The 27,956-nt window shown below is 45.1% G+C and overlaps 1 protein-coding gene across 2 annotated transcripts in view; it reads right to left on the bottom strand.

Annotated features, from left to right (window-relative positions):
• Positions 1 to 27,956, bottom strand: part of PXDN (peroxidasin) — a 740,799-nt gene that overhangs the window by 387,528 nt on the left and 325,315 nt on the right. For both annotated transcript variants that reach the window (XM_078647879.1, XM_078647880.1), the window contains one exon: positions 12,532 to 12,649. In XM_078647879.1, the coding sequence (XP_078504005.1) occupies positions 12,532 to 12,649 (118 nt within the window). The remainder of the gene's footprint in view (positions 1 to 12,531; positions 12,650 to 27,956) is intronic.

Raw genomic sequence — 27,956 nt, 5'->3', positions numbered from 1 at the left:
CCTCGTCAGGGGTAGTAAGCACTATATAAATGCAATTACAATACAATATCTGGGTTTGATCCATTGTTATTTTGCTCACCATGTCACACCAGTTTGGACCCACCATATGCAAATCAGTCTTAGCCCCGCTCCCCATGGGAACAGTCCAGTCCAAATTGCCAAACCAGGTCCTCCCTGGATCGGAAACAAGAATCCTGGGACCTGTTTCGGGGTATCACCCCTCATCAGCCAGGCTAGTTTGAATCCAGCGGCGCAGCAAGCAAGGGAACCACGTCTGGGCACACCCTTAGCCACCTAGGGCACACATAGAAACATCACAAGATTAAATGATTGCTGGATTGTTTGTAAGCAACCATAGTAGCCGAAATCCCCCAAAACATTTTTCATGTGGCCAGGTAAACGACTAATGCCCATAGTTGGCAGCTCCCATAGGAGGTGGACAAAAAGGCCCATAAGGGGTTTGCAGTACAAAGGGCAAGGATAGCAGAAGCAAAGAGTTTTCATCCCTCAAGATTCTTGCGGTCTAGAAGAGCCAAAGAAAAGACAATAGGGTGCAACTTTGTAAAGGAAGGTTGGGCAATCAGGCTCTCTATAGAGGGGTGTCAGGACAGTAATTGCTGGTCACAGGATGGAGGTCTGAGTCACCTAGCAATTATTCTGTAGATTTCTGTGCCCCTAAAGAGTTTTTCACCAAGCAGCCTCAATGAGCTCCCTTAGAATTCAGTTGAAAGCCAACAGAAGCCCTGAATCTACAGAGGACGGTTGCAAGATTTCTGTCAATGTTAGATTTGGCCCCAGAAGCTGGGAATGTCTCGCACTTCTGCTACTTTTCATACCACTGTAGTGAACAAAAATAATTCTTCTGAAAGAGGTCCGATCAGGATAAAGAATGACCCTTTCCGAAGATGTATTCAGGCCATTAATGATGTGTAATTCTAAAAAGAGGCTGGCATTTTTCTTTTAAGAAACAAGGTGGTTATCTGCCTCCAAATTATCATCTTCATTGTACCGTCATATTCTTTGGCATGATTAGAGTATCTGAATTGGACCCCAAGGTTTGCTCCATGCATGCTAATCTGTGAGCATTGGAAAGGTACTGTGCCAAGGGTTGGTCGCTAAAATATATCTGAACATTTTTGGAAGGCACTGTTTTAATTGAAAGCAGTTCCAAGGCTAGAGTAAACAAAGGCACAGATTTGAGTGACGTCAGGGTCAAATCTGCTAGAATTGCCAAGCCTGTAGAAACAGGCTTTATCCTTTGGAAGTTGCCTAGAGTGACCATTTTGAGAATATGTAGTCTGGCATGCTGGAAGTTCGTTACCTGTGTGAATCAGCCCAGCATCAAGGAGCACCATCCAGGCACCATTTCTTCAAGGATGAGGTTTTCTTGCTGTGCTGCTTTGTGAGTTTTTAGGACATTGGGCCTTTTCTGGGGACTTATCTGAAAGGGGATGGGAATGCTTTGGCCTTACATATCTTATTTTATCCACAAACTCGAGCCATGTTTCAACAAATAGTTCACATAGGGCAAATACCGGCCTCTTGGAAGGGAAGAACATTGATCCATATCCATAGAAAATGTCCACAAGATAATCCAGTGAATTTATATTGAATTGCCCTTCTGGATTGTGAAGAGAAAAAGTTTGCAAAGAATCATCCACCTGTGCTAGGCTGTAAATATCCTACTACCAACAGAAAAGCCATTCTTCAGGGCATGTCTGGTAGAATGGATAATCTGATGATCATTCGCACTTGGGTGTACGATGTCTGGGAAACCGCTGCTCCAACAACTACTCTGCACACTTCAGCCTCATTTTCTGCTAATTATTACAGGGAATGGTAAGGGTCGGTTAAAGTTGGAGTATCAGACAGTCGAAAATTAACTTAAAATGCAGTGGATTAAAGAAGGTTTGCTTAAATTATCAATATCTAACTGATCTCCCCAGTAAGTACTTCAGGCAAGGTGGTTTATCCCTCAAACTGGGAGATGGGGGTAGAGAGCAATTCTTGAGTATGCCAAGAGTTTAGACCAGTAGACCAATTCCAGTATGTTTACAACCCCTTTGTACATTTTAGGGGACAAGAAAAACAAGCCCCATCTGCAAACGAATTGTACAAAATCTATAATGAGGTCTTCATCGTGGGCCTATAAGCAATTTCACTAGACTGTAAGAGGCACAGCTATGGAATCCACATCCAACTATCCGGGATTGACGCTTACTTCAAATTTACATTGCTCACTCCAATCTACAGTTTTGGAGACCAGAGTGCAATGAGCTTCTGTACGCATTTAACATTTTATTAACGCTTTATTGGCTCCATCACACAATTAATATGCATGTTTTCTTCAATCCTAACCTGCGTCAAGGGGTATGCAATGGTTTAATTTAAATTTAAATATCAGCAAACCCAACCTGTTACTTTATCTTCATCACAAATGAACAATGCAAGTGTTGCTGCACTTAGAGTTGGGTTGGGTAATTGATGCAAGTCAGGCGGACCAGGCTGGGTGACTGCATTTTTCACATTCAAAGAATGCATTAATGACCGGTCGCCCTGTTAGCTGACCATATATATCGCTCCCGGACCAAGTTTTTGATCGTGGGGAAATACTTTATGAATGATGTATGTACTGATTTCGGTCTATAATTACAAATAAGAGCAAAGCTTATTAGAGAGGCAGTCACAGAGGATTGCAACAGGGCGTAATTTGAAAAATAAGAAGTGCCAGTCCCCAAAGATATTCTCACAAGCCTGCAACTAGTGCTGAAGAATGTTGGGATTGCTGAATACTGAGGCTGTGTAGTCTTGATGCCACCTCATGCCTCTTTCCTCCACCACCATACACTCCTTGACCCTTTATTTCACTCTTGCATGTTTAGGTCTCGACTGGCGTACACTGCGCAGCTCGAGAATTTTTTTTTTCAGTTACTGGGGTTGAACCCGCCTCTCTCTTCCATTGGCTAGCTCCATAAATGGAGGCTAGCCATTGGAAGAGATGTGTGGCAATCATTCTCGTAGCAGATTCGTGGGCGTTTCTGTCTTTTTTTAAGCCCCACCCCTTTTTCCGTCATGCAGCCGTTTATTTTTTTTTATTTTTTTTCAAGGCATGTTTTTGTCATTCGTAACATGTCTGTTGCAGGGATGGGCTGCGCGATTTCTGTTGTCGGGATGGATTTATCGATTTGCGAGCAGGTAAGCAGTATTTTGTAATCTTTTTTGTTCGAGCCCTGCAGACATTGTGGCTCCGCTCGCCTCCCCCCCTTCCCTCTGCCCGCAACCCTCCTCCTTTCTGCTCTTGCCTCGCCCCCCCTCTGCTGCAGCACTCCTCCGTCCCACTCTCGCCTCCCCCCTTCCCTCTGCCCGCAGCTCTCCTCCCCGCAGCTCTTCTCCGTCCCGCTCTCGCCTCGCCTCCCCCCTTCCCTCTGCCGCAGCTCTTCTCCGCCCTGATGCACCGGGAGACACATGTGCGCCTCTCCTCCCCCACACCCACCCACAGAGCCGGCAAGAGGGACGCGCAGCCGTAGGAGGCCTTCTCTGATTCCAGACCCTCATCGTACGGGCAGCCCGATGTATAAGACCTGCCATAGACACCGTTAGACATGCGCCTGGCTGAGCTGTTAAGGCGGTTATTACGTGAGCCCTCGGCTTCCCCAAACTGCCCGGCACCACCTTGCCATAGCCTGGGTTGGAGTCGCTTGGGGGGAGGGGAGGCTGGTCCCCTGGCCCAGAGTCCGGCTCCAATGCGGTTGAGATGCACCTGAGTAGGGGGGTACGGCCTTCAGGCCGTTCCCGCTCCTCCTTCATGGGTCAGAATTGGGCAAGAGGGCAGGGGTGCGCTGCTGCAGGGGGTCTGTCGGCCCAGGGTGCGCAGGGTGGTATCTCATGGATCGTTCCCCCCCCCCCCCCCCCATTTCATTATCCGTCCGTGCAGGGAGATGGGCCCCGCAATAACAATGCAGTGCAACAACCCCCGGAATGGACTTCATGGCCGAGCACGGCCACAGGTAGCGGCCCGGTCATCACGGCGGCGGGTAGGGGGGCATAAGTGCAAGCACGGCAGGCCTGTGGCCAGGGCGCGCTATAACAGGTCAGCGGGACACAATCTCTGGGGGCGCGGGGCGCCTGACCCCCGGCTCCTCATAGGATCTCCTTATGCTGGATCGAGGCACACTGGGCAGTGCTCACCTGGCCTGTATTAGCCATCTGAGGCACCGGTTTTGGAATCCGGGTCATCAGCCGGCAGTAGGTGGGGCTTGACTGCATTCCCGGTCATCCCCCGTCACATGGCAAGAGGGTCAGTGCGAGTCCTCAAGGCCAGCAGTGCCGGGCCGGCGGGCATCACGTCTACTGCTGAGCTCTAGTGAGGGTCCCCCCTCCCCTCCCTCATATATAAATATATAAAGTAATTTATAAAGCGCACGGTGACGCCATCACGGCGTGTCCCCGCGCTATGGAAAGAAGAAATAGCGGCATCAGCTAAGATGGAAACAGCCACTCAGACCCCGCATTATGAACTGTACATGTGTGTTTTTAGAAGACCTCTGAACTTGATTTCAGATTTTTCCAGTCTGAGGCAAAGCGGAAGTTTGTTCCAATTTTGAGCTGCTAAAACTCTAAAGGATTTGCCCTCCAGTTTGGCGCTTCTTATACGGGGAACCTTCAGCTGACCCGTGCCTACAGAGCGAAGAGCTCTTGTAGGCTCATATCTTTGTATTAAGTCCTGAAGATAGGAGGGAGCTTTCTGCAATAATATCCAATGACATATGAGGAGAGCTTTGTACATGACTCTCTTTTTAACTGGCAACCAATGTAAGGCCGCCAGCGCAGTTTTCGAATGTGCCCTTTTCGGAAGTCTCAGCACTAGGCGAGCTGCCGAGTTTTGCAGAACTTGTAGACGTCCCAGACTTTTTTCCGTGGCGCCCAAAAATCTCTATCACGCGGCTGCACTGAGGCAGCCTTCATGCCCACAGCCCCCAAGATAAGTTCCAGCTTCACTGCTGCAAAGTATCAGGGTCAGTGGGCATTTGTTGTTTAGCGATAGCGAGGAGGTGAGGTTCACTGCCTTCGTGAGGGTAGGAGTATGCAAGCGGGCTAATGTCTTGCTCCAGGAAACTGAATGGTTTTCATTGCAGGGACTTAGTGAGCGAACCAGACCCGGGACTCTGACAAATGGCTGGGTCTCCGGCGGCTTACCACCCGCACCCCACACTGGGAGCCCTGGCCACGCCCCCCACCCCACAGCAGCGCCCGTACAGCCCACCCACCCCTGAACGGGAGGAAACTGAAAGTAGCAGCAAAGTGCCACAGGGATCTGAAAACAGTGTGTGCGGCGGGAGATTGATACCCCGCTGTCCTAGATGCCAACAGCAGCAGCCCCACTTGATGCGTGCTGTGGGCTCTTGATAAATGATAGAAGTATGTCTCTGCATGCGATTCCTCGTATGAAGTCTCTGTTTTGTGTGTGTGCCCTCCACCCCCCTGTTGCCTCGTTGTGCTAGCTTTTCTGCCCCCCACCCCCCTGTTGCCTCGTTGTGCTCGCTTTTCTGCCCCCCCACCCCCCCTGTTGCCTAGTTGTGCTCTTTCTGTCCCCCACCCCCCTGTTGCCTTGTTGTGGTCGCTTTTCTGCCCCCCACCGCCCTGTTCCTCGTTGTGCTAGCTTTTCTGCCCCCCCACCCCCTGTTCCTCGTTGTGCTCGCTTTTCTGCCCCCACCCACCTGTTCCTCGTTGTGCTCGCTTTTCTGCCCCCCACCCCCCTGCTGCCTCGTGCTCACTTTTCTGCCCCCACCCCTCGCTTTTCTGCCCCCCAACCCCCGCTTTTCTGCCCCCCAACCCCCTGTTCCTTCGTGCTCGCTTTTCTGCCCCCACCCCCTGTTCTCTTGTTGTGCTCGCTTTTCTGCCCCCCCACCCCCACCCCCCTGTTGCCTCATTTTGCTCGCTTTTCTGCCCCCCACCCCCTGTGCCTCGTTGTGCTCGCTTTTCTGCCCCCACCCCCCTGTTGCCTCGTTGTGCTCGCTTTTCTGCCCCTCACCCCCTGTTGCCTCGTTGTGCTCGCTTTTCTGCCCCCCCACCCCCTGTTTCTCGCTGTGCTTGCTTTTCTGCCCCCTTCTTCTGTGTGTGTGGGGGGGGGTTGTGTGTGTGGGGGGGGTTGTGTGTGTGGGGGGGCTGTGTGTGTGGGGGCTCTGTGTGTGGTGGGGGCTCTGTGTGTGTGTTGGGGGGCTCTGTGTGTTTGGGAGGGGCTCTGTGTGTGTGTGTGTGGGGGGGCTCTGTGTGTGTGTGGGGGGGCTCTGTGTGTGTGTGGGGGGGGCTCTGTGTGTGTGTGGGGGGGGCTCTGTGTGTGTGTGGGGCGGGGCTCTGTGTGTGGGGGCGGGGCTCTGTGTGTGGGGGCGGGGCTCTCTGTGTGTGTGGGGCGGGGCTCTGTGTGTGTGTGGGGGCTCTTTGTGTGAGGGGGGCTCTGTGTGTGGGGGGGCTCTGTGTGTGGGGGGGCTCTGTGTGTGTGTGTGTGTGGGGCTCTGTGTGTGTGTGTGTGTGGGGCTCTGTGTGTGGGGGGGCTCTGTGTGTGGGGGGGGCTCTGTGTGTGTGTGGGGGGCTGTGTGTGTGGGGGGCTGTGTGTGTGGGGGGCTGTGTGCGTGGAGGGGGCTCTGTGTGCGTGGGGGCTCTGTGTGCGTGGGGGCTCTGTGTGCGTGGGGGCTCTGTGTGCGTGGGGGCTCTGTGTGCGTGGGGGCTCTGTGTGCGTGGGGGGCTCTGTGTGCGTGGGGGGCTCTGTGTGCGTGGGGGGCTCTGTGTGTGTGTGGCTCTATGTGTGTGTGTGGCTCTATGTGTGTGTGGGGGGCTGTGTGTGTGTGTGTGTGGGGCTGTGTGTGTGGGGGGGGCTCTCTGTGTGTGTGTGTGTGTGTGCATGTGTGTGTGTGTGTGTGTGTGTGCGTGTGTGTGTGTGTGTGTGGCTCTCTGTGGGTGGGTGCAAATGCAATAGGTCTCACGTTTGCGAGAGATTAAGCTATTGACATTGTAAATGACCATGCCATCTATTTATCTGTTTTAAAAACCAACACATAAATAAAATGTTGTCATTTACAAAGCCAATAGCTCTAACTTTGGCAAAGGCGAGCCCGTTGCATTGTAAATGCTTGTTTTTAATGTTTTTCCCTTTGTCTCAGTTTTTCATCTTTCTCTTTGACTCCTTTTGTGTTTTTCTTTCCCTTGCTCTGGGTTATTAACAGCTGAGGACAAATTGGTGCCGACCCCCAAAAACGAGAGCCAGTGGACTCCACCTGCAACCACCGGCTCACATTAAGCCCTTTAAACAGCGTTAAGAAAGTTTTGGATCGGGACGCATGTCTGCTGGGTATATGGCTTTGAAAGTACAGGATTATTTATGCCCGAATCTGCCCGCGAGTTTTGTGATTGAGATTGACTGAACAAACGTGCCTTTCTAATTGCGTTTATAGTCCTAGTAGAAAATAACTTTTAGCTGCTGCCTAATAGGGAGATTGTCGTGTGTTTAAAATCGACTCGGCTGAGTCAATGTTTGGTCGTAATGACTGCTGGTAAATGTTTCATTTTTAAGATCAGGGCAAAAAAAAGTACAAAGCATAGGTTTTGTTTACAGAAATCTTAGTCAGCTAGCAAAAGCACTTGAGTTAATGAATAATGTTAAACATTACTACCATCAGGCAGGTACACGCTTCGAGCAGTGTTGTCTACTGTGATGAAGGTTGTAGCCTGTGTAAGTAACAAGGGACCCCCAGGCACCAGTTAATATTATAGAGGCAGTTTTGTTACGTACTAGCACATAAGTACCTTTAAATACTAAATTCCAAATGTTTGACATTTTGTCTTCTGGTTTTACTTATTTTATCTTCTTCTTTTCTTGCTAAAATGTACCCCAAGACTAAAAATCAAATACATTTGAATGTGAATTAAATATATTTAAATAGCGAGAAAGCCTTCTGACGGGCGTGAAAGAGAAGGTCAAGAAGCTGGTTATTATTTTGAAGGAACACACCTATTGCGAACGGGAGCAGAAGGGCTGTTTACACATATATGGGCTTTGCAGGATTGCCGCCTTCCTCATACAGTGTTGTTTCTTTGGGACAGTTAAGTGGGGTGGGAGAGTTGTGACAGAGATGGAGACTTAATTTACAGGATGTTTCGAACACCGGGGCATGTATGTGACCTCTCAAACCACGGGTTTGGTGGAAAAGAGCTCATGGAGGGTGCTGAGGTAATCATAATTCTTACACTCTTCAATCTAAAAATATTTGACTAAGCAAAATATTTTGCAAGGTTATGTCATGTGGACACAGTAGAACAAAGTGCAAAAGTGACTCAAGGGAATGTTTGTTGTACAAACAAACTGTCTTGGAGTTTCCGTCTAGGTACGCCCAATGGGACATGTACCAATCTTAAGCATGCTGAACCAGATCTGAATTCTGGCTCACTATTAAGTGCGAAGGTCGACTTTATAAAATGAGCAAATTCAGAGATAATTTTCAGTAGATCATGTGCCAAATCTTTTTGAAACTATTTCAGTCTTAATACAACAACCAAAGCTAACTGAGCCAGATGATTCTTTAACTACAATTGTAAAAAAATAAAACTCTTCAATAAATTCCTCTTAATGTTTGACAATTTCAGACGAGTTTTGGTTACTGTGCCACCCTTTGGCATAGAACAATGATCAAATATCAAACAGTCTGGAGGGAATGTTCATAATACAATCTCATCTAAAAATAGCACTTTGCAATGGAATCATATTACAATCAGGCTGTGAGAGCTTAACTCCCATTGACATATTAAAATTGTGTCTAAAAATTGTCGCTTAACTATAAAACCGTATCAACAACAGGCTATGCTTGTCATGCCCCCTTTAACATAATGCAATTATAAAATATTAGGCAGTCAAAAACAAATGTTTCAGTGCCAGTGAAATAAAATTCAGGACTGCATATCAAAGAAGACTCAAGTCGCTGGAGAAATAGCAAACCCTCCGAATGATTGCTGAAAATTCTTCCACTAAGAATTGGGCGTTAAAACCATATTCTAAAAGATGTATAAAGGGTACAGAAGAGGATGCAGTGCTTGGTTGATTGGTGTGACTGACTTCCCATCGCCTGGTCAACACGGTAATCGGGGAAACTAAGTGCTTGTAACAGGAAAGGCCACTAGAAAATGTATCTTATTCTGCCTGAGTTCTGCGAGATAAAATCTAAGCTCTGGTGCCTTTACCCATGTTAACAAGGGCTCCATGATATTGGTAGTTGACAGTGGCACATATGATTGGACCGTTATCAGGACCAATACTTTTGTAAACCTAGCTCCCTCTTTGTGTGCGAGAAACTTTTCCTCGACCTGGCTCTTAAATAGTGGGCGTATCTTATCTGGTTCTTCAAAAAGTTTGTTCAAATCCCGGATTTCTGAGAGGATTTTTAATATACTTGAGCCAAGGGATGGCGATCATGTTGCTCAGCTCAAGACAATCTTCCACTATTCTTCTTGTAACCAATAATGTAATTTGGGAATCCCTAAAATAACGACACTGGAAAAATACAGGTAAACTGTGTTTTTTAACTGATTTCTTTTTAACACTAAGGTGCAATTCTCTAGTGCTGATATAAAAGTTGTTTTTGTCAAAACTTTTTTTGCGTCAAATATACTTAACATGGAAGAACGGAAGTATGAGTTAGCCTTACTCAATAGTGAACATGTGAATAGATATCTCAGTAGTGGGCACGTAATTGACTCGAGCTATTTGTCTATAAGCCTAGAATTATGGGTCATGTGAGAGCCAACGTGATTGACTTTCCATCAGTTACCAAGAGGACAGCTACAAATATTCCTCCATATTGTCATAAAATATCTTTTGGGTGTCATTCATATTCTCCACATTAGTGAAAGTATCTCTAACATAGAACTCTTCAAACAATATTTTAATAACTAATGTTTCTTTAAAAAACATTTCTTAATTTTTGTTTCTGCCTGCCATAAAAAAAATTATTTGAGTTATAATCATTCTTTTGCATTTAATTTTTTTTCACAAGTGTGGATAAAAGATTTAACAAAGTGCCCCTACATTAGCATGCGTAAAGGTTCAGAATGACATCCCAAAGATCACACAAAGGTCTTCGCAAAAGGTACCTTGAGGTCACATGACTGCTGTCACACTTCTAAAAGTTTCCATCATAAAATGTTCTTCTTGATAAAGGGAAAATACATTCTAGTGCATCAAAATCAGAAGGATTCAGAACTCCTACGGACCAAAATACAGTAATCAAGGTGCAAAAGAGAAGGAAGTGGGTACATTCCTTGGACGCTGCAAACTACTGTAATCTATGGTGTACTGAAGGAAATTCGGCTGATGCCTAGAGATCTCATAGGACATAAACTCTCATTTAGAGACTAGATTGAACTAGACTCTGGATTTCCAGATATATGCTGAAAAAGTAAGCCTAATGGTACATCTGGAGAGCGGAGATGTAAGGGTGGATGAAAATATGTTTGGCCTTAATGGATCCAAAATTGAGGTGCTGATAGTGTGCAAAAATGGTCCAAAAATACTCTCTTTTCAGTGGCATATCTTGGGACCCCAGCGTCTATGGCAGTTAAAAATCCAGTTTTAGGCTGGGGCATTAGACATTCATGAGACAAATCTTTAAGATGGCAAAAATAATTATATCTTTCTGGATACAAAAGCCAGAACTGCTTTGATGTTCGCAATTATTTTAACAAGTCTGGACTATTGAAACTCTCTAGACCTGATGTACCTGGAATATGCTTGCCTGCAAAAGGTGTAGAATAGTATGTCTAAGGCTGTAGCAAACTGAAACTCTAGGATTATCTCAAATGTTACTGCAGGTAGAGTTAAACTTAAAGTACTTATAACTGTGATCCAGAGAAGTGTCTAGGAAAATCCTGCTTTATTTCAGAATGTCCTTGCCAAGACAGCAAACAGCAGGCTATCTTGTGCTTAAACGTTGCTGTTACCCCAAATAAGGATGTAGCAAGGGTCAAGAAATGAAACTAGGTTATTGACGTACCTTCAGAACACATGGGGCAAACCCTTTAGAACGTACTTCCTGGCGATCTCTAATAAAAATCCAAGTGCCAAAGAAATCATATAACTTTTTTTCCATGGAAGCATTCCATTGACATAGAATATGCACTATCTTTCAGATATTTGGACAATCCAACCGGTCTATGGATCATTATGCCTAGAAGAAGCCCCAGCAAATGCTTCAGGAGTTCTGTCAATAAAATCACATTAAATAGCAAAGGACATCGGTGATGGTGATAGACATGTAGGCCCAGGTAACAAAGCTTAAAATGCATTTCTCCATCTTCCACTTGCTTTTCTAGGTGAATTGATAGCAGTGATGTAAATGCCTTTGGAGTTGCTTAGAGCAAGGCAACTAGCACACAGTTATCTTCCTCCTTTGATAGAGAACATGCTTTAAATAATGGAGTTGGATTGCTGCCCATAACACATCATTTTAATTGTTTTTTTGGTCAACTTATTTTGCCCAACTTGTCATCACTTTTTGCAGCACTGGTTCGCCATATTAGATTACTCAGCCTTTAACAGATTAACAGCTTGGCATTCATTTTTGTTACTCTTGGTGACCTACCCATTGCCTCTGCAGCTGGCAGACTCAGGAGACCGATCAGCAATTACATATATTCCGAGTACACTCACAATTGTTTTAGTACATTGCCCTCGGAATTTGTTATTAAAAAATATTTTATAAGAATAATGGAGATCGCAAGTGTTTGTGGAGTGATAATGTTTCAGTCATGATGGAGGTCACACACCTACATGAGTTACACCATATTGGAAAACATGTCGCCTATCAATAGGATGTAGGGTGAATAAGTATCTTGTATCATTCACTGACTTCTTAAATCTTATCAAAGGCACCTTTAATAAATTCATTTCTGGTGACTCGCTAGGATATTTTCAACTCTTTTCCCCATCCAAACAATATATCAAAAAGCCCCATCCAAAATAGGACTTTCTATTGGATGCCGATAGGACCCTATGATACAGCATGCCACTAAGTGTGGGTGAGAACCGTAGCCCACTAATGACCAAAATGGTTTTCTATTAAGGGAGATTGGTATAGCTGTTCACTCCTCTCGCTCTCCTATTTTGCTGTGTCAAACCCCATGCTCCTGACTTAAATAAACGCGTCATTCATTTTATCCCAAGCCAAGATCTAGATAAAACCAACATGACATGGCTAGTACCACCATATCTATCAGAGTGCAGTCTATTTAAAAAGTAATGGAAAAATCCTAATGATATCAAAACCTAAAGTACAAGACTACCTTAGCTATTTAAATGGTCAAACTATTTAGCCAATTTGTAAAGAAAAAACCTTACTACAGAGCACCATATACGACAATCAATACAAAGTAACAAAAAATTACCAATAAGATAACAGTTTTAAAGTATTAACTAGGATGGCAATTTAGTCAAGCTGAAATAAGGAAATTGCACAAACATGTTTTGTGCACTAATCATAAGGAACTAACTTGTTTCGAAGCCATATAATTTCGGGTTTCGGGTTGCCTTCTGCTCTGCAAGTGAAGTACACTGTATTTCCGAAGGTCACATCCACATCTTGAGGTTCTGAGGTAATCCTAGGCCTTTCTATAACCACAAAGAGAAATATTCTAGCTTTACAGTGACTGACAGATCATAGAAATGCAAATTAAACTAGTAAACGTTAAGTAAAGACATTCAGTTAATTGCAAAAAGTTTTAAATGAAAAGGGGGCATGTTAATGCATGAAACAAATCTTTATTATGAAATGTACCCTACCATAGGCCACATCTGATTTAGAGAAAGCTACCAGTTACATCAATTGGAAAGCATTTAATTCATATTTATTAAAGATTATGTTTATTTTGCTTAACAACGAAAAATGATACAGTACCTTCCTACTTCATAAAACATGTACAAACTCATCGGTTCCATCAGTCCCTGAACTAATGTTCAATTATTTATTTACTATTTACTAAATAGCGCCACACTCGATTGTTTCTACAGAACTGTGCTAAACTCTTTTCTTTTGCATTATCGTAGGTTGGACCACATGGAGCGATTTACACACAAATGAAATTTCAGCAACCTAAAATATTAAATTATGTACTACGGGACAGGAAGGACCATTTTAGCACGGATCTGCGACCATATAAAGTAGAAGTGATAACAAGCTGCTCCTATCTGAGAATACTACTTGAGCAGAATCTAACATGGGAACATTTGCTTACTGCTAAGAGATGCAACATTGTTGTTATAGCATCTGGTGCAGCACGATTTCAGAGTACACTGATGTTACCAGGGTAGCTCTTTGGGATTGACATTGAGCCTGATAAAATGATGAACCCAATCTAGCATGGTGTTGTACAACTAAGGAATTCCGTCCTATAATACACTCCTAGGTGACAGTTTGCTCCATACATATGCATAACATAACACTATTCTGGACTAGACTGCTACTAGAATCATGTGGGGATGCACCAGTTGGTAGGTTTGCAAAGAACATGTTACTTACCTTCAGTAACACTCTTTCTGGTGGCTACTCTACCTAACCATCCTTCCATTTAGAGTATACCCAGGTACCACATTGGATACAGATATTTTCACAGCAGTGCTCCAGCGTGCCACTAGATTGTACCATGCAGCTGTAGGTTGATTTAATTCCGCCCCGGAAGTGAAGAAGTGGAGCTGCAAATAAGCAACACCCCTGCACATCAAAATCAGTTTCTTGTTTGACTCTTTCTGGGGGCTTTTGTTAATCACTTGGGGGGTGTGCTTACCTCCACCAAACTGCTGTTGGGACCCCTGCTGGCTGCCCTGTTGCCGCGAAACCTGTGGGCTGCCCTGTTCTCCCTCCCGCCGCCGCAGTGCACCATCTAGCGGCCGCCGAGTGGAGGGAGAAGACTACACTGCCCGGGATCCTTTGCGGCCGTTGCTGCTAATCCTGCGACCGGAGGCGCATAAAAGAACCCTGAGCCCCAGTGGAGCGGGGGCTTTTGTTAATCACTTGGGGGGCGTGCTTACCTCCACCAAACTGCTGTCGGGACCCCTGCTGGCTGCCCTGTTGCCGCGAAACCTGTGGGCTGCCCTGTTCTCCCTCCCGCCGCCGCCGCACACCATCTAGCGGCCACCGGGTGGAGGGAGAAGACTACACTGCCCGGGATCCTTTGCGGCCGTTGCCGCTAATCCTCACCCACAAGGTTCTCAAACATATGGTTTTAACGGAACACAGAATATGAGATTCGTGGTTGAGGAACTGACTGATTCGTGTATCTGGAATCTCTGCTGGGCAGTTACAGATTCCATCCACCATCTGAGGGAATTCTCGCTGTACACGAGGACTTATATATATCGCTCCTTCCCATGCGAATTCTACTGCATGGCTCATTGCATCTCCCCACTAGTCTATTATTGAAGCTGAGTGTCACTATACTTATTGTATTGCACTTGTGCCCTATATAGCGCTAGTTCTGCATTGGGTTGCCCTCCTATCACTGCATTTGCTAACTGTAGTAGTACTACGAGGTATTCATTTGTCACCATTATCACTCAGTAGGGGAGAGTGTGAGGGATTACGATTATCATAACGCCTCTGCTGGGAAATTGAGCTGTATAGTAGAAGTGTTTTGGGCGTCGACTGATTTAATTCCGCCTCCTCACACCTCATTTCCTGCATTTCTATCCCGTGTATCTTGTGCAAAAGCTAGGCTGTGATAATATATATACTTTCTAACCAACACTATGTCTACCAGGGGTAGTAGAAGTAAAACGGCAGCGGGTGGGGTCCCAGTAATAGGCCCAATAGATAACTTCATAATAAGGGCCAACGATGCCATAGACCAGGGTATTACACTCTTGGAGCGCAGGGTTTCACAAGACCTAGCCCAAGCAAAACTATCATCCCTTGGACTCATTGCATCAGTTAGAACTCCAGTTCAGGCTAGAAACATCAATACTGGTCCTATAATTGATGTCCATACAGAAATTCACAGCATACCGAATGAGGTCAACTTATCAGCATCTAACCCCTTGATAAGATTCAGATTTAGAACCAAGTATGGAATTAGAAAGGACCCTGGAACTGTTCATCAATCATACACCAGATGAACCAGATGAAGCAGTTGAAGCTAGCACAAGGCAATTAAGGGGTAGGCGGGAGGGTGCCAAACGGAAACACATAAAACACACAAGACAGTTGAGCATGCCTAAGGTTACAAAGCATAGCATGCCAAAGCTAAAGCATAGGAAGGATACTAATCCACACCCAAATGTAGATTAAACAAATGTACCTATAGACATAGAAAGCGAGGAGTCACAGGGGATCCCGTTGGGTAAAGGGGATAATTTTGAAGCTAATGATCAACTTCTGGAAAGAATGGGCGAACTACTTAATATCTACTTGTCCCCGATAGAATCTAGACTCATACGCTTTGAAAAGCAATTGGCTGAATTGAGTTCTCCCATTAAAAATATCGTCAGTCAGGGGCCTTCAATGACTGTGGGACCCAAACTGAGCTCCTCTAAACCTACATGCACAAAAGCTAAGAACCCTACTGCCCCAATTCTAACCACAAAGCCCCAAACTCCACAAGTGCCAGGTAAAGGAATAGCTGCCAACCAACAATCAACAAAAATTACCGCTATTCATAATACGACTAAGGACGCCACACAGGAAGGCAAGGTGCAAAATGTTGATAAAAGCAAGGAGATGCGAATTAGACAAACTAATAATAATGCTCAGAATGCTTTAAGGGCTCAGCCCGACCAAAATAGGGCAATCAACATGAGACAGATACCTCCCCGCATCAGCCTACCGCCTGAATGTGGGGCGTATGTGCTGGTCCTAGTTAATGTACCCAAATTAAGGAAGGATCAAGAAGAAAATCCCATATCCCTTAAGAACAGGACCCTTCACTGGTTAGTTGCAAATTGCAACTTTCCAATGGAAGGGGCAAGGGAGATTATTCACACCCAAAGAGTAGGATGGGTAGGCCCACTGAGGAAAAAGTTTGAGGGGGACTGCATAATTATACATTTTAATTCCCCCCAGTGGGCCCAAAAAACTTTGGCTAGTGCCCCACCACCCTCACCCTGGGAATTCAACACTACTTTGCTCCCTCTGGGCTATTTTTATAGACATTTGATTTCTCCTAATGCTAACATGGTGAATAACTCTGTTGTGTGTTACCAGCACCCTAATTTGGGTACCGGGATTAGGTTTCCATTTTATCACCAGGACCAAGATCTTAATTACCCGAAGGGACCTGCTCAGTGTCATCAGGCCCCATCCCCAGCGCATCCGATGTACTACCCCTACCTCCCCACAATGAAACAGTACGACCAAAGGGAGAGGTTACATCCAATGATTAACCCAAATCGGTATCTGCCTCAGAATGAGGTAAGGCCCATATATAACATCCCAACCTATAATCGGTTTGAATACGCCTTCTCAAGCTTAGACGAGCAGGATTGACTGGGCAATAGGGAAGGCAATAACAATGGATGTGAAGACATAAGTAATGACAACAAGGAACATCCAGTACCAGTAGAAGCAAGTATAACTCAGGGAACATTATTTGCTGACAGGGAAGGCAACAGTGGTCGCCTAGTGTTAAGTAATATTACTGAGGAATATCTACCATCAATACAAGTCAATGCTACACAGGGAACAGCAATGCTTGACTGTACTTTCACACTTATAGCCACACATGACCATATAATTCCCACATCACCGAAAACTAATGTGAATATAGTGACGAGTACCAGGAATAAGCTAATCAGTCACCCTAGTCACTGTGACTTGTCAATCCTTAGTTGGAATGTGGCAGGGCTAGAGTCAAGGCTCTTAGACCCCCAATGGGCCAAGATATTGGATGGTACAGACATTATAATGTTTCAAGAGACTTGGGCTGTTGGGAATTTACACACAGAGGGCTATCATTGTTTTAGTGTGACTGCACCGAAGCCCATTTCTGGCCGTGCAGTCGGAGGTTTATTTATTGGGATTAAGATACTGGCTGGTGGTACTATTAGAGACCTATCTAGAGGGAACCCGAATATACAAATTCTTGAATTCAAGCGAAAGACCCTGATTTATTTAATTAATTTTTACAATAATGATTTTTATTGTGTACCTAATAAGAACTTTGAGGCACTTTCCAAAACTTTACATAATCTGGAAATCAGTCTACAGGCTGATGATGGGACAGGGATTTTAATTGGGGGTGGCTTCAACGCAAAAATACCAAAGAATCATGGGATCAAGGATAGGAACTGCTTAGACCAAGCCGAACGAAGGGGTATTGAACTCGCCAATATACTAACCGAGTTCAACCTTGGTGATGCCATGAAAACTAGCCACAACCCTAGCGCTTCCCACGCTCCTACGTTCAGAGGCAGGGACAGCAGTTCCACCATTGATTTTATCTTTATGTCCCCACATTTAATAGATCGTGTAACTAAGTCCACAGTGATGGAGACATTGTTTGGAGATCACAACCCACTTGCAGTAACTCTGCATTTAGCCCCTACTCCGGTTTATACCAACTTAAATGGTGCAAGGGACATCACACCTTCAGTTGATGGCTTGCGATTAAAATGGAGGGGGGTTGACTGTGGGGCAATCTTGGAAAGCGTAAAAATGGAACACCCGCAGCTAATTAATTCCTGCTTATCCATGGATGGGAACTACCACAGAATAATTGCAGATTTTGGTGAACTGTGTCTAACCATAAAAACTCTTTTGTCAGCACCGTTACCAAAGGAAAGGAAAGGACCAAGGTGGTTTGATTCTGCCTGTTCACTGGCAAATAGGGAACTACGCAGGGCACTAACCACCAAACCTAGGTGCACAACGATGGTTCAGACAGCCAGGAAATTCTATAAACTTGAAATAGCTAGAAGAAAGTCCACACTACTGACTGAACAGTGGGAGTCGCTGGTCGCCAGTGCAAATCTGGGGGGCAGCGGCCCCTTCTGGTCTGCAGTCAGGAAAACGCAGGAAATGGGGAAACAGTTAACACCAATCAGTTGTAACATAACTAGCAGTGTTTGGGAGGCCCACTTCTCTAAAATTTACGCCGCACCATCCAAGGAATTGGTAACTTTCATCCCAGGACAGGCGCGTGGTTGACAGATTGATCTCCATGAGGTGAAAATAGCCATAAAAGAGAGCCTTGGCAACAAGGCACCAGGCCCCGATGGATTGCCCATTGATATTATTAAGCACAACCCGGATCTTTGGGCACCAATCCTTCTTAACGTCTTTAACAGCTTGCCAACAGTGCCTATGCCCACTACCTGGGCAACCAGCACTATCGTTCCAATCTTCAAAAAGGGTGATAGGTCGGACCCAGTTAACTATCGTCCGATATCCCTTTTGGATAACACTCTAAAAATGTTGGGGCGAGTTATTTATAATAGGGTGCTAGAATGGACTGAAGACATAGACCTATTGGACCCGTGTCAGATGGGATTCAGGAGCAGGGTAGGGACGGTGGAGTAATGTCTGAACCTAAAATTGATAATCGACAAGTACAGTGTTGCTCGATCGTCTCCTATTTACCTTGCATTTATGGATCTTTCATCCGCCTTTGATCTAGTGAATAGATCCAAACTCTGGGCTATCCTTTGGAATTATGGACTAGACGAGCATCTTTTTTTAACTTCCTGGCCTATCTCCACATGGATCTTAAAGCACAGGTCAGGATTGGGATGGGTGGAGAAGTCTCTGGAGCTATTAACATCGGCAGGGGGTGAGACAGGGGTGCGTTTTAGCACCCCTGTTGTTCATCATTTACATTAATGGCCTTGCAAGAAGCCTGAAAGAAGTGACTAGTGATGTACCAATAAACCTAGGGCAACCACTACCAGTGTTATTATATGCAGACGATGCGGTGCTTATGGGCCGCACACCAAATGCCCTCCGCTTACTTGTTCAAAGCTTTGTCCAACATATGGAGGGATTAGATCTGCGCGTAAATTAAAAAAATCTTTTATCATGCCATGTGGCCCCGGGAAACGGAAGCTCAATACCATACATATAGGGACAGATAAACTTGAATCTGTGCTTACATTTCCATACTTAGGTCTGGTTTTCGCTGCGAACGGCTCATTGAGTGGGTATTTGGCCCACGCCATGGGCAAGTTCTCGAAAGCCACCAATTCCATTTTGAGCTTGCCGCGCCCAAAGAAAATAGGCGCCACTAGAGCTATTTTAAATTTTTTTAGACTACATTGCCTACCGGTAGCTACATATGGAACTGAGGTTTGGGGATTGGGAAGAAGCCCAGGTATTCAGCGGGAAGAAAGTAGATTTTGCAGGAAAATACTGGGCGCCCCAATCTCATCTTCTGAATTTATCTGTCATAATGAATTAAACATCCCCTATGTAAGCGGTTTTATCAGATCTAGACCAGCTCTATTCTGGGTTAGGATTTGGAGGAATAACTCAGCCACTCTTACACAAAATATTATAAAGGACTGTTTAAAATGTGACCATGGCATGGCGATTCCATGGCTTTCTGGAGTGTTAAAAACATTCAGCGCCATGGACAGAGGCAGTCTCTTCTCCGACCCTACCAGGATCGAGCCAAAGGATAAAATTGAGGTTAAACAAGCACTGTATGCACTTTATAACTCCGAACGAATGGGAAGAGAATCATCAAAATCAACTGTTGTGAAATACATGGGGAACGAACTATGTAGGCAACCACTCCCGCACTATCTTACTCTACCCATGACCAACTGGGAGAGATCACTCTTGTTCCGCCTAAGAGCGGGTTCTGTGAAATATCTGTTGGCCTTCCCTCTGGGCTATCAACATAGCACAGAATATAACCCATGTCCGTGCGATGGTGTTAGCACACAAGATGATTTGCACTTCCTATTCCCTTAAATTTTATCTAAAATATATCAAATGGTTTTTAACCCCATATTTTAGGAAACAGACCCCTCTCGTTGGGGGAGTATTATCTATTGTTGGTTTCCCTGGATTCAGATGAATTAATCTTTCGCACTAGCACTTTCTTGAGACTAACACGAGTGCGCAAAATGATGGAAAACCCCTGAAATTAGCCTCATTAAAACTGTATTATATTTTTAACCATGTATTTTTGTAAAATGTTGTGTTATGTAAATGAATCGTTTTTATGTGGTACTTTTATGAATTTTATGAAATTCGAATAAAGGTCTTTTTGAACTTGACTCTTTCTGCGCCCTCAGACAAGGAGCACAAAACAATTGTCACTACAAGAGTGCTGAGATCTTAATTGTCATCTTTTTAGACAGTAAATAAGAGACCACTCCACAGCACAAGGAGGTGGGAGGGCAGTGAGAAACCTCCAGTTAGATAAAGTGTCCCCCAGAAAGAGAGTTATCGGAGGTAATGAACTTGTTTTTCTGACAGATATTTTTAACTGCAGATTCCTCACCTTCACAATAGATATCAAAGCAGAAACTACCTAGGAGGAGGGTCTTTGGAGTGGGCTTGGAACAAATAGCCTAGCAGGACTGAACAGCCAAATTGTCCTTTCTGTCAGACCTGGCTGTCAAGGCAGTAGAGCTTTGTGAATGTGTACACTGATGCCCACATCACAGCCTCACAGATGTCCAGGACAGGCACTTCACACCCAAAAATATTTCAGATCTTAAAGCAGAGGGTTATCCACCCACGACAGAGTTGTTTTCTGCACTGGCTTGCCATTCTTGCCTCAGAAATGCCCACAATACACTAACCATCCAGTGTATAGTCTATGGTGTGATTGATGTAAAAGCTTAAAGAACCCTTGGGGTCAACTGATAGAGCCTCTCCTCCTCTTTCGAGGTGTGAAGCAGGGCAAACCAAACAATGGGGTCTCTCCTTCTCCTTTGAGGTGTGAAGCAGAGTAAAAAAACACTGAAAGACTGATGAATTGACCAACGTGAAAAGGAGTCATTAGGTTCTGGAAGAAGACGCCTGGGTCCTCAGCACCAGTTTGTCCAAGAAAAATAAGTGGTGTGAGGTAGTTGCCCAGACAATGCCTGGAGTTCACACACAGAACAAGCTGAAGTGATCACAATGAGGAAAATAGTCTTGAGAGTCAAAAGACGCAATGAGCAGCTGTGCATCAGCTCAAAGGAGGTACACATGAGGAACATCAGGACCAAGGTCCCTCTGTAGCATCAAAGAGTTTCAGAGGGAACACGGTCGTCAAAAATAAACCGCATCAAAACAAGTGATTTAAACAAGGAAGGTTGATCGGGCAAACGCAAAAAGGTTAAAAGAGCCAACAAATAACCGTTAATGGTGGCTACTGCAAGACCTTGCGGGGGTCACAGACATATATATCTGTTGCGGCCTACAAACCAAGCCACAAAATTTTCCAGCATAAATCGAGTTCGTAGAAGATCGTCTCTAAGCAAGGGAGATATACGCAACCCCAGGGCAGTGCATAGAATGCAGCCAACTGGGGCTGCTCAATCTCCATGCCTGAAAGTGTAGAGTGTGCAGGTTCAGGTGCAGAACACTACCCTGGTGCTGTGACAGAAGATCCTTCCTAAGCTGCAGTTTAATTGGAGAAAGGATGCTCATGCCCAGACATACAATGTACCACACTCTCTTGGCCCAATCCAGGGCTACTAGGATCTGATCTTCTTCAAAAATCAGGGCAGGGTAGGCAGAGAGGGAAAGGCATACAGGAGTCCCATGCTCCACTGAAGCAGGAATAAGTCTCCTAGACAGCGCTTTCTTGGAAACTCCAAAGAGAAGTCTTTTGACACTGCACATTCTCAAATGTGGGGAAAAGATCCAGCTAAGTTTCTTCACACGTCGGAAGATGCCCTGTGCTACTTAAGTACTCAACAGCTATTCATAATCTGCCTGAAACCGTCAGCTGAGCACATCCGCCAGGTCGGTTAAAGATCTCGCCAGGTGGTTTACAAACCGAGAAATGCTCTGACGGTCCAACCAACTCCAGAGGTGCAGTACTTCTTTAACAGAACCAGGACTCCCTTCACCCTATTTGTAGTAGCACCTGTGTGTCAGTGGTGTTGTAGGGAAGATTCTGCACAGGGCTTCAGTTGATGGATGGCAGGAAGGCCTTCACAGGTAGGCGAACATGCCACAACTGCAAAAGACTGATATGGAGGTTGGCTTTCGTTGAAGACTAGAGTCCTCTGAGCTCCTCCTCTCCCAAATGAGCTCCCCAAACCAGGATTGATGCATTAATCACCATCAGCTGCAGGTGGGACAGCGTGAGGGGTCTGCCGCAGGTCCAACTGTGGTTCAGCAGCTACCTCTACAGACCTTGTGAGGTCTCCTCTGAAACCTGGATGGAATGAGAACGGTTTCTTTAGTGCTGGGCCTGAGGCTTCAAATTCCACTACACAGCCCGCATTTGTTGCCTTTGTGATAGACAAGCACAATGCAGGAGTCTAACAGGCCAAGAGGCCTCAGAACTCATTTTACTGACACCAAGGACTGAGGTTGAAATAACTGAATCATAGCACAAATGTCAGTGCTGATGAAGGGAAGTCCCTGACTGTGCCGTATCCAAGATGGCTCCTATGAACAGAAATCAGAAATCAGGAATCAGATGCAATTTTGGCATATTACACAAGAGCCCCAATTACGTCAAGATGTTTTCCATCATCTAAAGGATGCGCCCGAGTGACTGTGGCGAGTCCACCCTCAACAGTCAGTTATTAAGATATGGGAAAACTGATAGCCCCCACCTCCGATGACGGGCAGTGGCTACAGCCATCAGTTTCATGAACACCCTAGGAGTTCTGGCAATGCCGAAGGTGAATACGCCAAATTGAAAATGCTCCTGGCCCACACTGAACCACTTGTAACGTCTGTGACCCCGGTGAGTAGCCTCGGAAATGCGGACACTGGTGGGAAAACTGTCTTGTAAGAGTGGAGCAGCCTAGACAGCATGCTGTTGTTCAGTTTTCCTTAAAACGTTCTAAGGTGGAGTCATCTTTTTCACCAACGAGACATGATCCATCAATAGGCATATCCATAAAGGATGCCAGAAAATCTCCAGAAAACCCCATGCTGCACATCCACATATGTCTCTGTAGCACCACTTGAGGGCTGACTGCATGCCCAAAGTATTCGTCCTATTCAGACAAGAATAAATTATTTTTCGCCCAATTCTGACAATAATAAATGCTTTATTATCCTGACTATCCTGAAGGGGTATAGACATGCAGGCCCTAAATTCTTTTGGAACCACCAGCAAAATCTCACTGGCTATGTCCTAGAGGGCATGCACATATCGGCCCAGTAGGCAAATTACATTTATTGACTACAAAGGAGGCAAAAAAGAACATTCATTTCCTGAATGCCTCAATCCTCTTTGATCCCCTGTATGGGGAGTACTAAGGAAAAAACTGGGGTTCAACTTGCTGGTGGAAAACTGAGTCAACAGACACTCTGGAAAAGGATGCTGCATCAAAATATCAGGGTTGGCTGATGCTGATCTATGGCATTTAGCCTCCTGCCTGTTCACCGGCAGGCAACAGAAACTTTTGGACCAAGAGACCAAGAGTGTCTAGTGGCTGAATTACACTATGTGAAACCAGGAAACCTGGGATCAATTCTGGCTTCCTCATGTGACTGATGTGTGTGAAACAAGGTAATTGTTGTATCTCACTTTGGCTTATTTTTCTTCATTATCATATATGAGAGCATCTTGAAGAACAGGAGTTCAGGATGGGCGATCGACAAACCTCTTGTGTTTGACTAATAAATTATTGATCAGTCGATGATATAATTGAAAATCTTGGTGTTAAGGTAAGTTCATACGTTGACAACACTCAATTGGCAATTGTTTCCCCCCCCCTCCCCCCCAAGACAATACGGAGGGAGCTTTTAAAAATGTGCGTCAGAGGAGTTGCGGCTTGGATAGAAGCAAATTGCCTGAAACAAAATTCCAATAAAACAGAAGTTTTGATTTTTAATCAAAGTGGACCTCCGCCCTCCCTGTGGTGGTCTGCTGAACTCAACGATCCTCCAAATCCAACCTCTTAAGCTGGAAATCTTGGAATCATCCTTGACTCCATGCTCTCCTTTGCTGCGCAAATTAAACAAATCTCGTAGGTCTGCTTCATGAAAATCTTAAAGTTCTTACATCAGACTTGAACAAGCATTAAAAATGCAATAGGTCTCGGTTAAAGCCATTTGCTTTGCTATACAATACCATTAGCAAAGCAAATGGCTTTAACTTAATCAAAGGAGAGACCTATTGCATTTTAAATGCTTGTTTGTTTTTCTTATGCTTCATACATTGATGGATCCCATGAGACAAGAAAAGCAGCTCCTAACATCGGGTGCAGCAACAAAAATAGATCCAGCTCTCCAGTGGGGACAAAGCAAAGATGTTGAATAAACAACAGTTTGAGTGACACAACAGTAGGTAGGAGAGTACCCCCACAGCTCTATGATATGTTGTATTGCATGTTGTACACAAATGCGCATTACTGATTTGCAGAATTTGTGGCAGGTTTGTAATGGATGTGGTGATGTGTTCAAGGAGTATGACTAAATACCATTAGGCACAACAAAAATGCCATGGCACATGCAATCAGAGCATTTGGAGTGTATTCCATTCAGTGTGGTTAACTTTGGTGCACTTGTATTAGAAAAATACTTAGTGGTAGTGGGGCAGGGGCACACTGGTTTCAATCAGTGACACCATAGTGTGGAGGTAGGGGGTGGAGGTAAAACTTCCACTTCTGTTGCAGCTCTGCGGATGCAAATTCACAGATGTGGAGTCTTCTACAACGTCCAGCGGCGGTTGTGCAGAGGACTCCAATGTCACTGCAGATGTAGTCTGCAACAGCTATCAATCCATCAACTAATAACTAGTTTTTATTGTACCAGAGAGCAGAAATTAACAGGATATGGCCTGAACATTAAGTATTCATTAGAGAGAGTCACCATAATTGGAGACTCCCATCAGGAATAAAACTGTGCACCGTTTCACTCTAACTACTGAAAGGTAAAGGCATATGTGACTCACGATATCAACCCCGACCTAGATCAGACGATAGTTTTGACTCCACAGGGGCACATCACATCCTCTTGGTGTTTACTAACCTTTAGCATGAAAACAAGGCTCCTGCACTTTCAGCCTTATAAACGGGGGTGGGGGGAATAGAGCTGCACAAAATTGCAAAAGAACAAACATCGTAACCCGCAATGCATTTCTTTTTAAGGCGAGAACGAGAAATGCAAGATGGTGGGTGCGTCGGAAATAAACTCACATGCAGAACATGCACTGGTGATTTAATACGGGCTGGACCTCCTAATACCAGAATGAGGAGAATGAACATTACAAAGAGGTGCTGAAAATGATATGAGTAATTGCTAACACATTGAATAAGAGTCAAAGGTATACACACATTCCAGAATGTGATTTCGGTTTACGTTCAGGTCTTAAAATACAATTTCGATAAAATGCCAGTGTCAGAGACACGCCGTTCGGAACACTGCAGGGGTACCACTTTTTATCTTGGGCAAAAGGCGCCACAACACAATTTTCTACCAAAATCTCATACTGGAAGGACGTTAGACACTAACGAGGAAGTGCGGGCAGATTATTGTAGAAAACATTATGAGCAGAGTGCTTGTTTATATTTGCATCGCTCTTTCACTTTAAGTGAAAGCGCAATGCAAAAATAAACACAGGGCTGCCGTTGCCGAAGGAGACTGGAAAAAAAAAAAATTCTGACATGACTAATCAAGGACAGAGTGTACAGCCGCAAGTAAAGTATCCAGTCCCAGGGGCGGGGCCAAAATCTGGACAGGGCGGTAACAAGGAGGGACTAAGAAACCTCCTTTTCAATCGTGAGCCTGTGTTTTGCATGGAGGATGACGCCAGCGAATGAAGAAGATGGGCGGGGCTTCAACTCCCCACCGAAAGCTTCGGAATCTGTATTGATTCCAAGAAGCCTTCGCATGGCGAGTGCAGCGCATGCGCTGCTCACGCCAGGCCGAGACCTAAAAGCTGTAATTCATACTTTAGTTAACTCCTATCTGGACTACTCAACCAGCATTTATCTTGGTCTTCCTGCGTATCTGAAGTGCATACTTCCGTTAATCCAGAATGCAACAGGCAGACAAATTAGGAGAGTCCCTTGTCGCCATAACATCTCTCCTCGTATGAGATATCTGCACTGGCTCCTGGTGGATCAGCGCATTAAAATTCAAGCTTTGACAACGACTTCCAGAGCGCTCCACGGTGAGGCCCCATATTACTTGTCGAACACAGACCCCGTATACTCAAGATAGGGTGCTCAAATCTAACAATATGTTTTTTATAAACAAGGGGACCCCATAAAGTTGAACCTGGTGAGCAGCTGACAGCGAGGCACTCGGACCCCCTTTTCTGCTACGCCTACACGCCGGGATTAATTCCAGGCTTCAATATTTATGTATTGCCATAGCGACGAACGCGCTAACGGAACCCCCTAGACTGCCATAACCTTAACTAACCAATTCAAGTAGGACCCTCGTCCAAATTAACAGTGGCTGAGCGCTACTTGGATCATCCCATTGAGAGATCTTGTTTGATTAGACCAATATTCTCTCTGGAAAGTGACAACCAATTCAGTTACCTTGTCAAAATAAATCTTCCTTGCCTGATAACGCATTGGCAAGTTTCAGGAGGCTCGTCAGTCCTGATGATGATCTAAAGTTATATAGATCGAAACGCCGTCGACCCACCCAAGGAATTTCACTCGTTCCATTGTATATAATTGTTGTGTTTTTAACCTTGTTGATGTTGTGTGACAGTCCGTTCACTTTGATCACTTATGTCACGTCCTGCACCGTATTACTCACTTGAGCACCTGAAATACAGTATAAAGATGTGTGTATATATATATATATATATATATAAAAGAAAGAGTAAATAAAAGTTCCTACCTATACCTACATTTTTTCGCTCCCTAGCGTTTATTAAGTACTCGCTACTTTCACCTTTCTTCTTAGGACCTTATTAGGCCTACCTTGAACCATTGTTTCTTAAAAAGCAAATCTAACAATAGCCACCTGCTATGGATCCCAAACTTCCTGAAGTGTCGCCATGGAGGCTGCTCCTTTACTGTTCTCACTGGAACAGCCTTCCATTCAATCTGTGGTGGGCTGAGTCTCTGGCAACCTTCAAAAGACAACTCAAAACCTGGCAATTTGACATTGTCTAGCTTCTATGATATTCCGTCTGGCCCAACATTGTCTGCTAAAGCGCTGTGACACTTCTGTTTAAAGCAGCTGTGCGCTTTATCAAGAAATTATTGATTGATTGATATATAATGTTGTACAAAAGGGGGAGGTGATGGACGGAGCATCTGAACCAATCAAACACTCACACCCAGTCATCAGATCTGGGTTTAATCCATCACCGTTCTTTAGCCCACTCTGCCACCCCAGTTCAGACATGGCCATATGCAAATCACTCTGACCCTGTGCCTCATGGGAACAGTCCAGCCCGAACTGCCAAGCCATGCCTTCCCTGGACCGGAAACAAGCTTCCGAGGACCGGTTTCTGGCATTACAGCCGTCTTCAGCCCGGCTTGCTTGAATCCAGTGGCAAAGTGAGCAAGGGACTCACGTCTGAGCATACCCTGCCAACTTATGGCGAACAAAGCGGTACAAAAGGGGGTGGTGATGGACGGAGCATCTGAACCAATCAAACACTCACACCCAGTCAACAGATCTGGGTTTAATCCATCACTGTTCTTTAGCACACTCTGCCATCCAGTTCAGACATGGCCATATGCAAATCAGTCTGACCCTGTGCCTCATGGGAACAGTCCAACCCGAACTGCCAAGCCATGCCTTCCCTGGACCGGAAACAAGCTTCCGAGGACCAGTTTCTGACATTACAGGCGTCTTCAGCGCGGCTTGCTTGAATCCAGTGGCAAAGTG

The sequence above is a fragment of the Lissotriton helveticus genome, chromosome 6 (genome assembly GCF_964261635.1).
Source record: "Lissotriton helveticus chromosome 6, aLisHel1.1, whole genome shotgun sequence".
NCBI lineage: Eukaryota > Metazoa > Chordata > Amphibia > Caudata > Salamandridae > Lissotriton > Lissotriton helveticus.
Note: the sequence above shows the minus strand (reverse complement) of the source record. Positions and strands in the feature narration are given on the sequence as shown.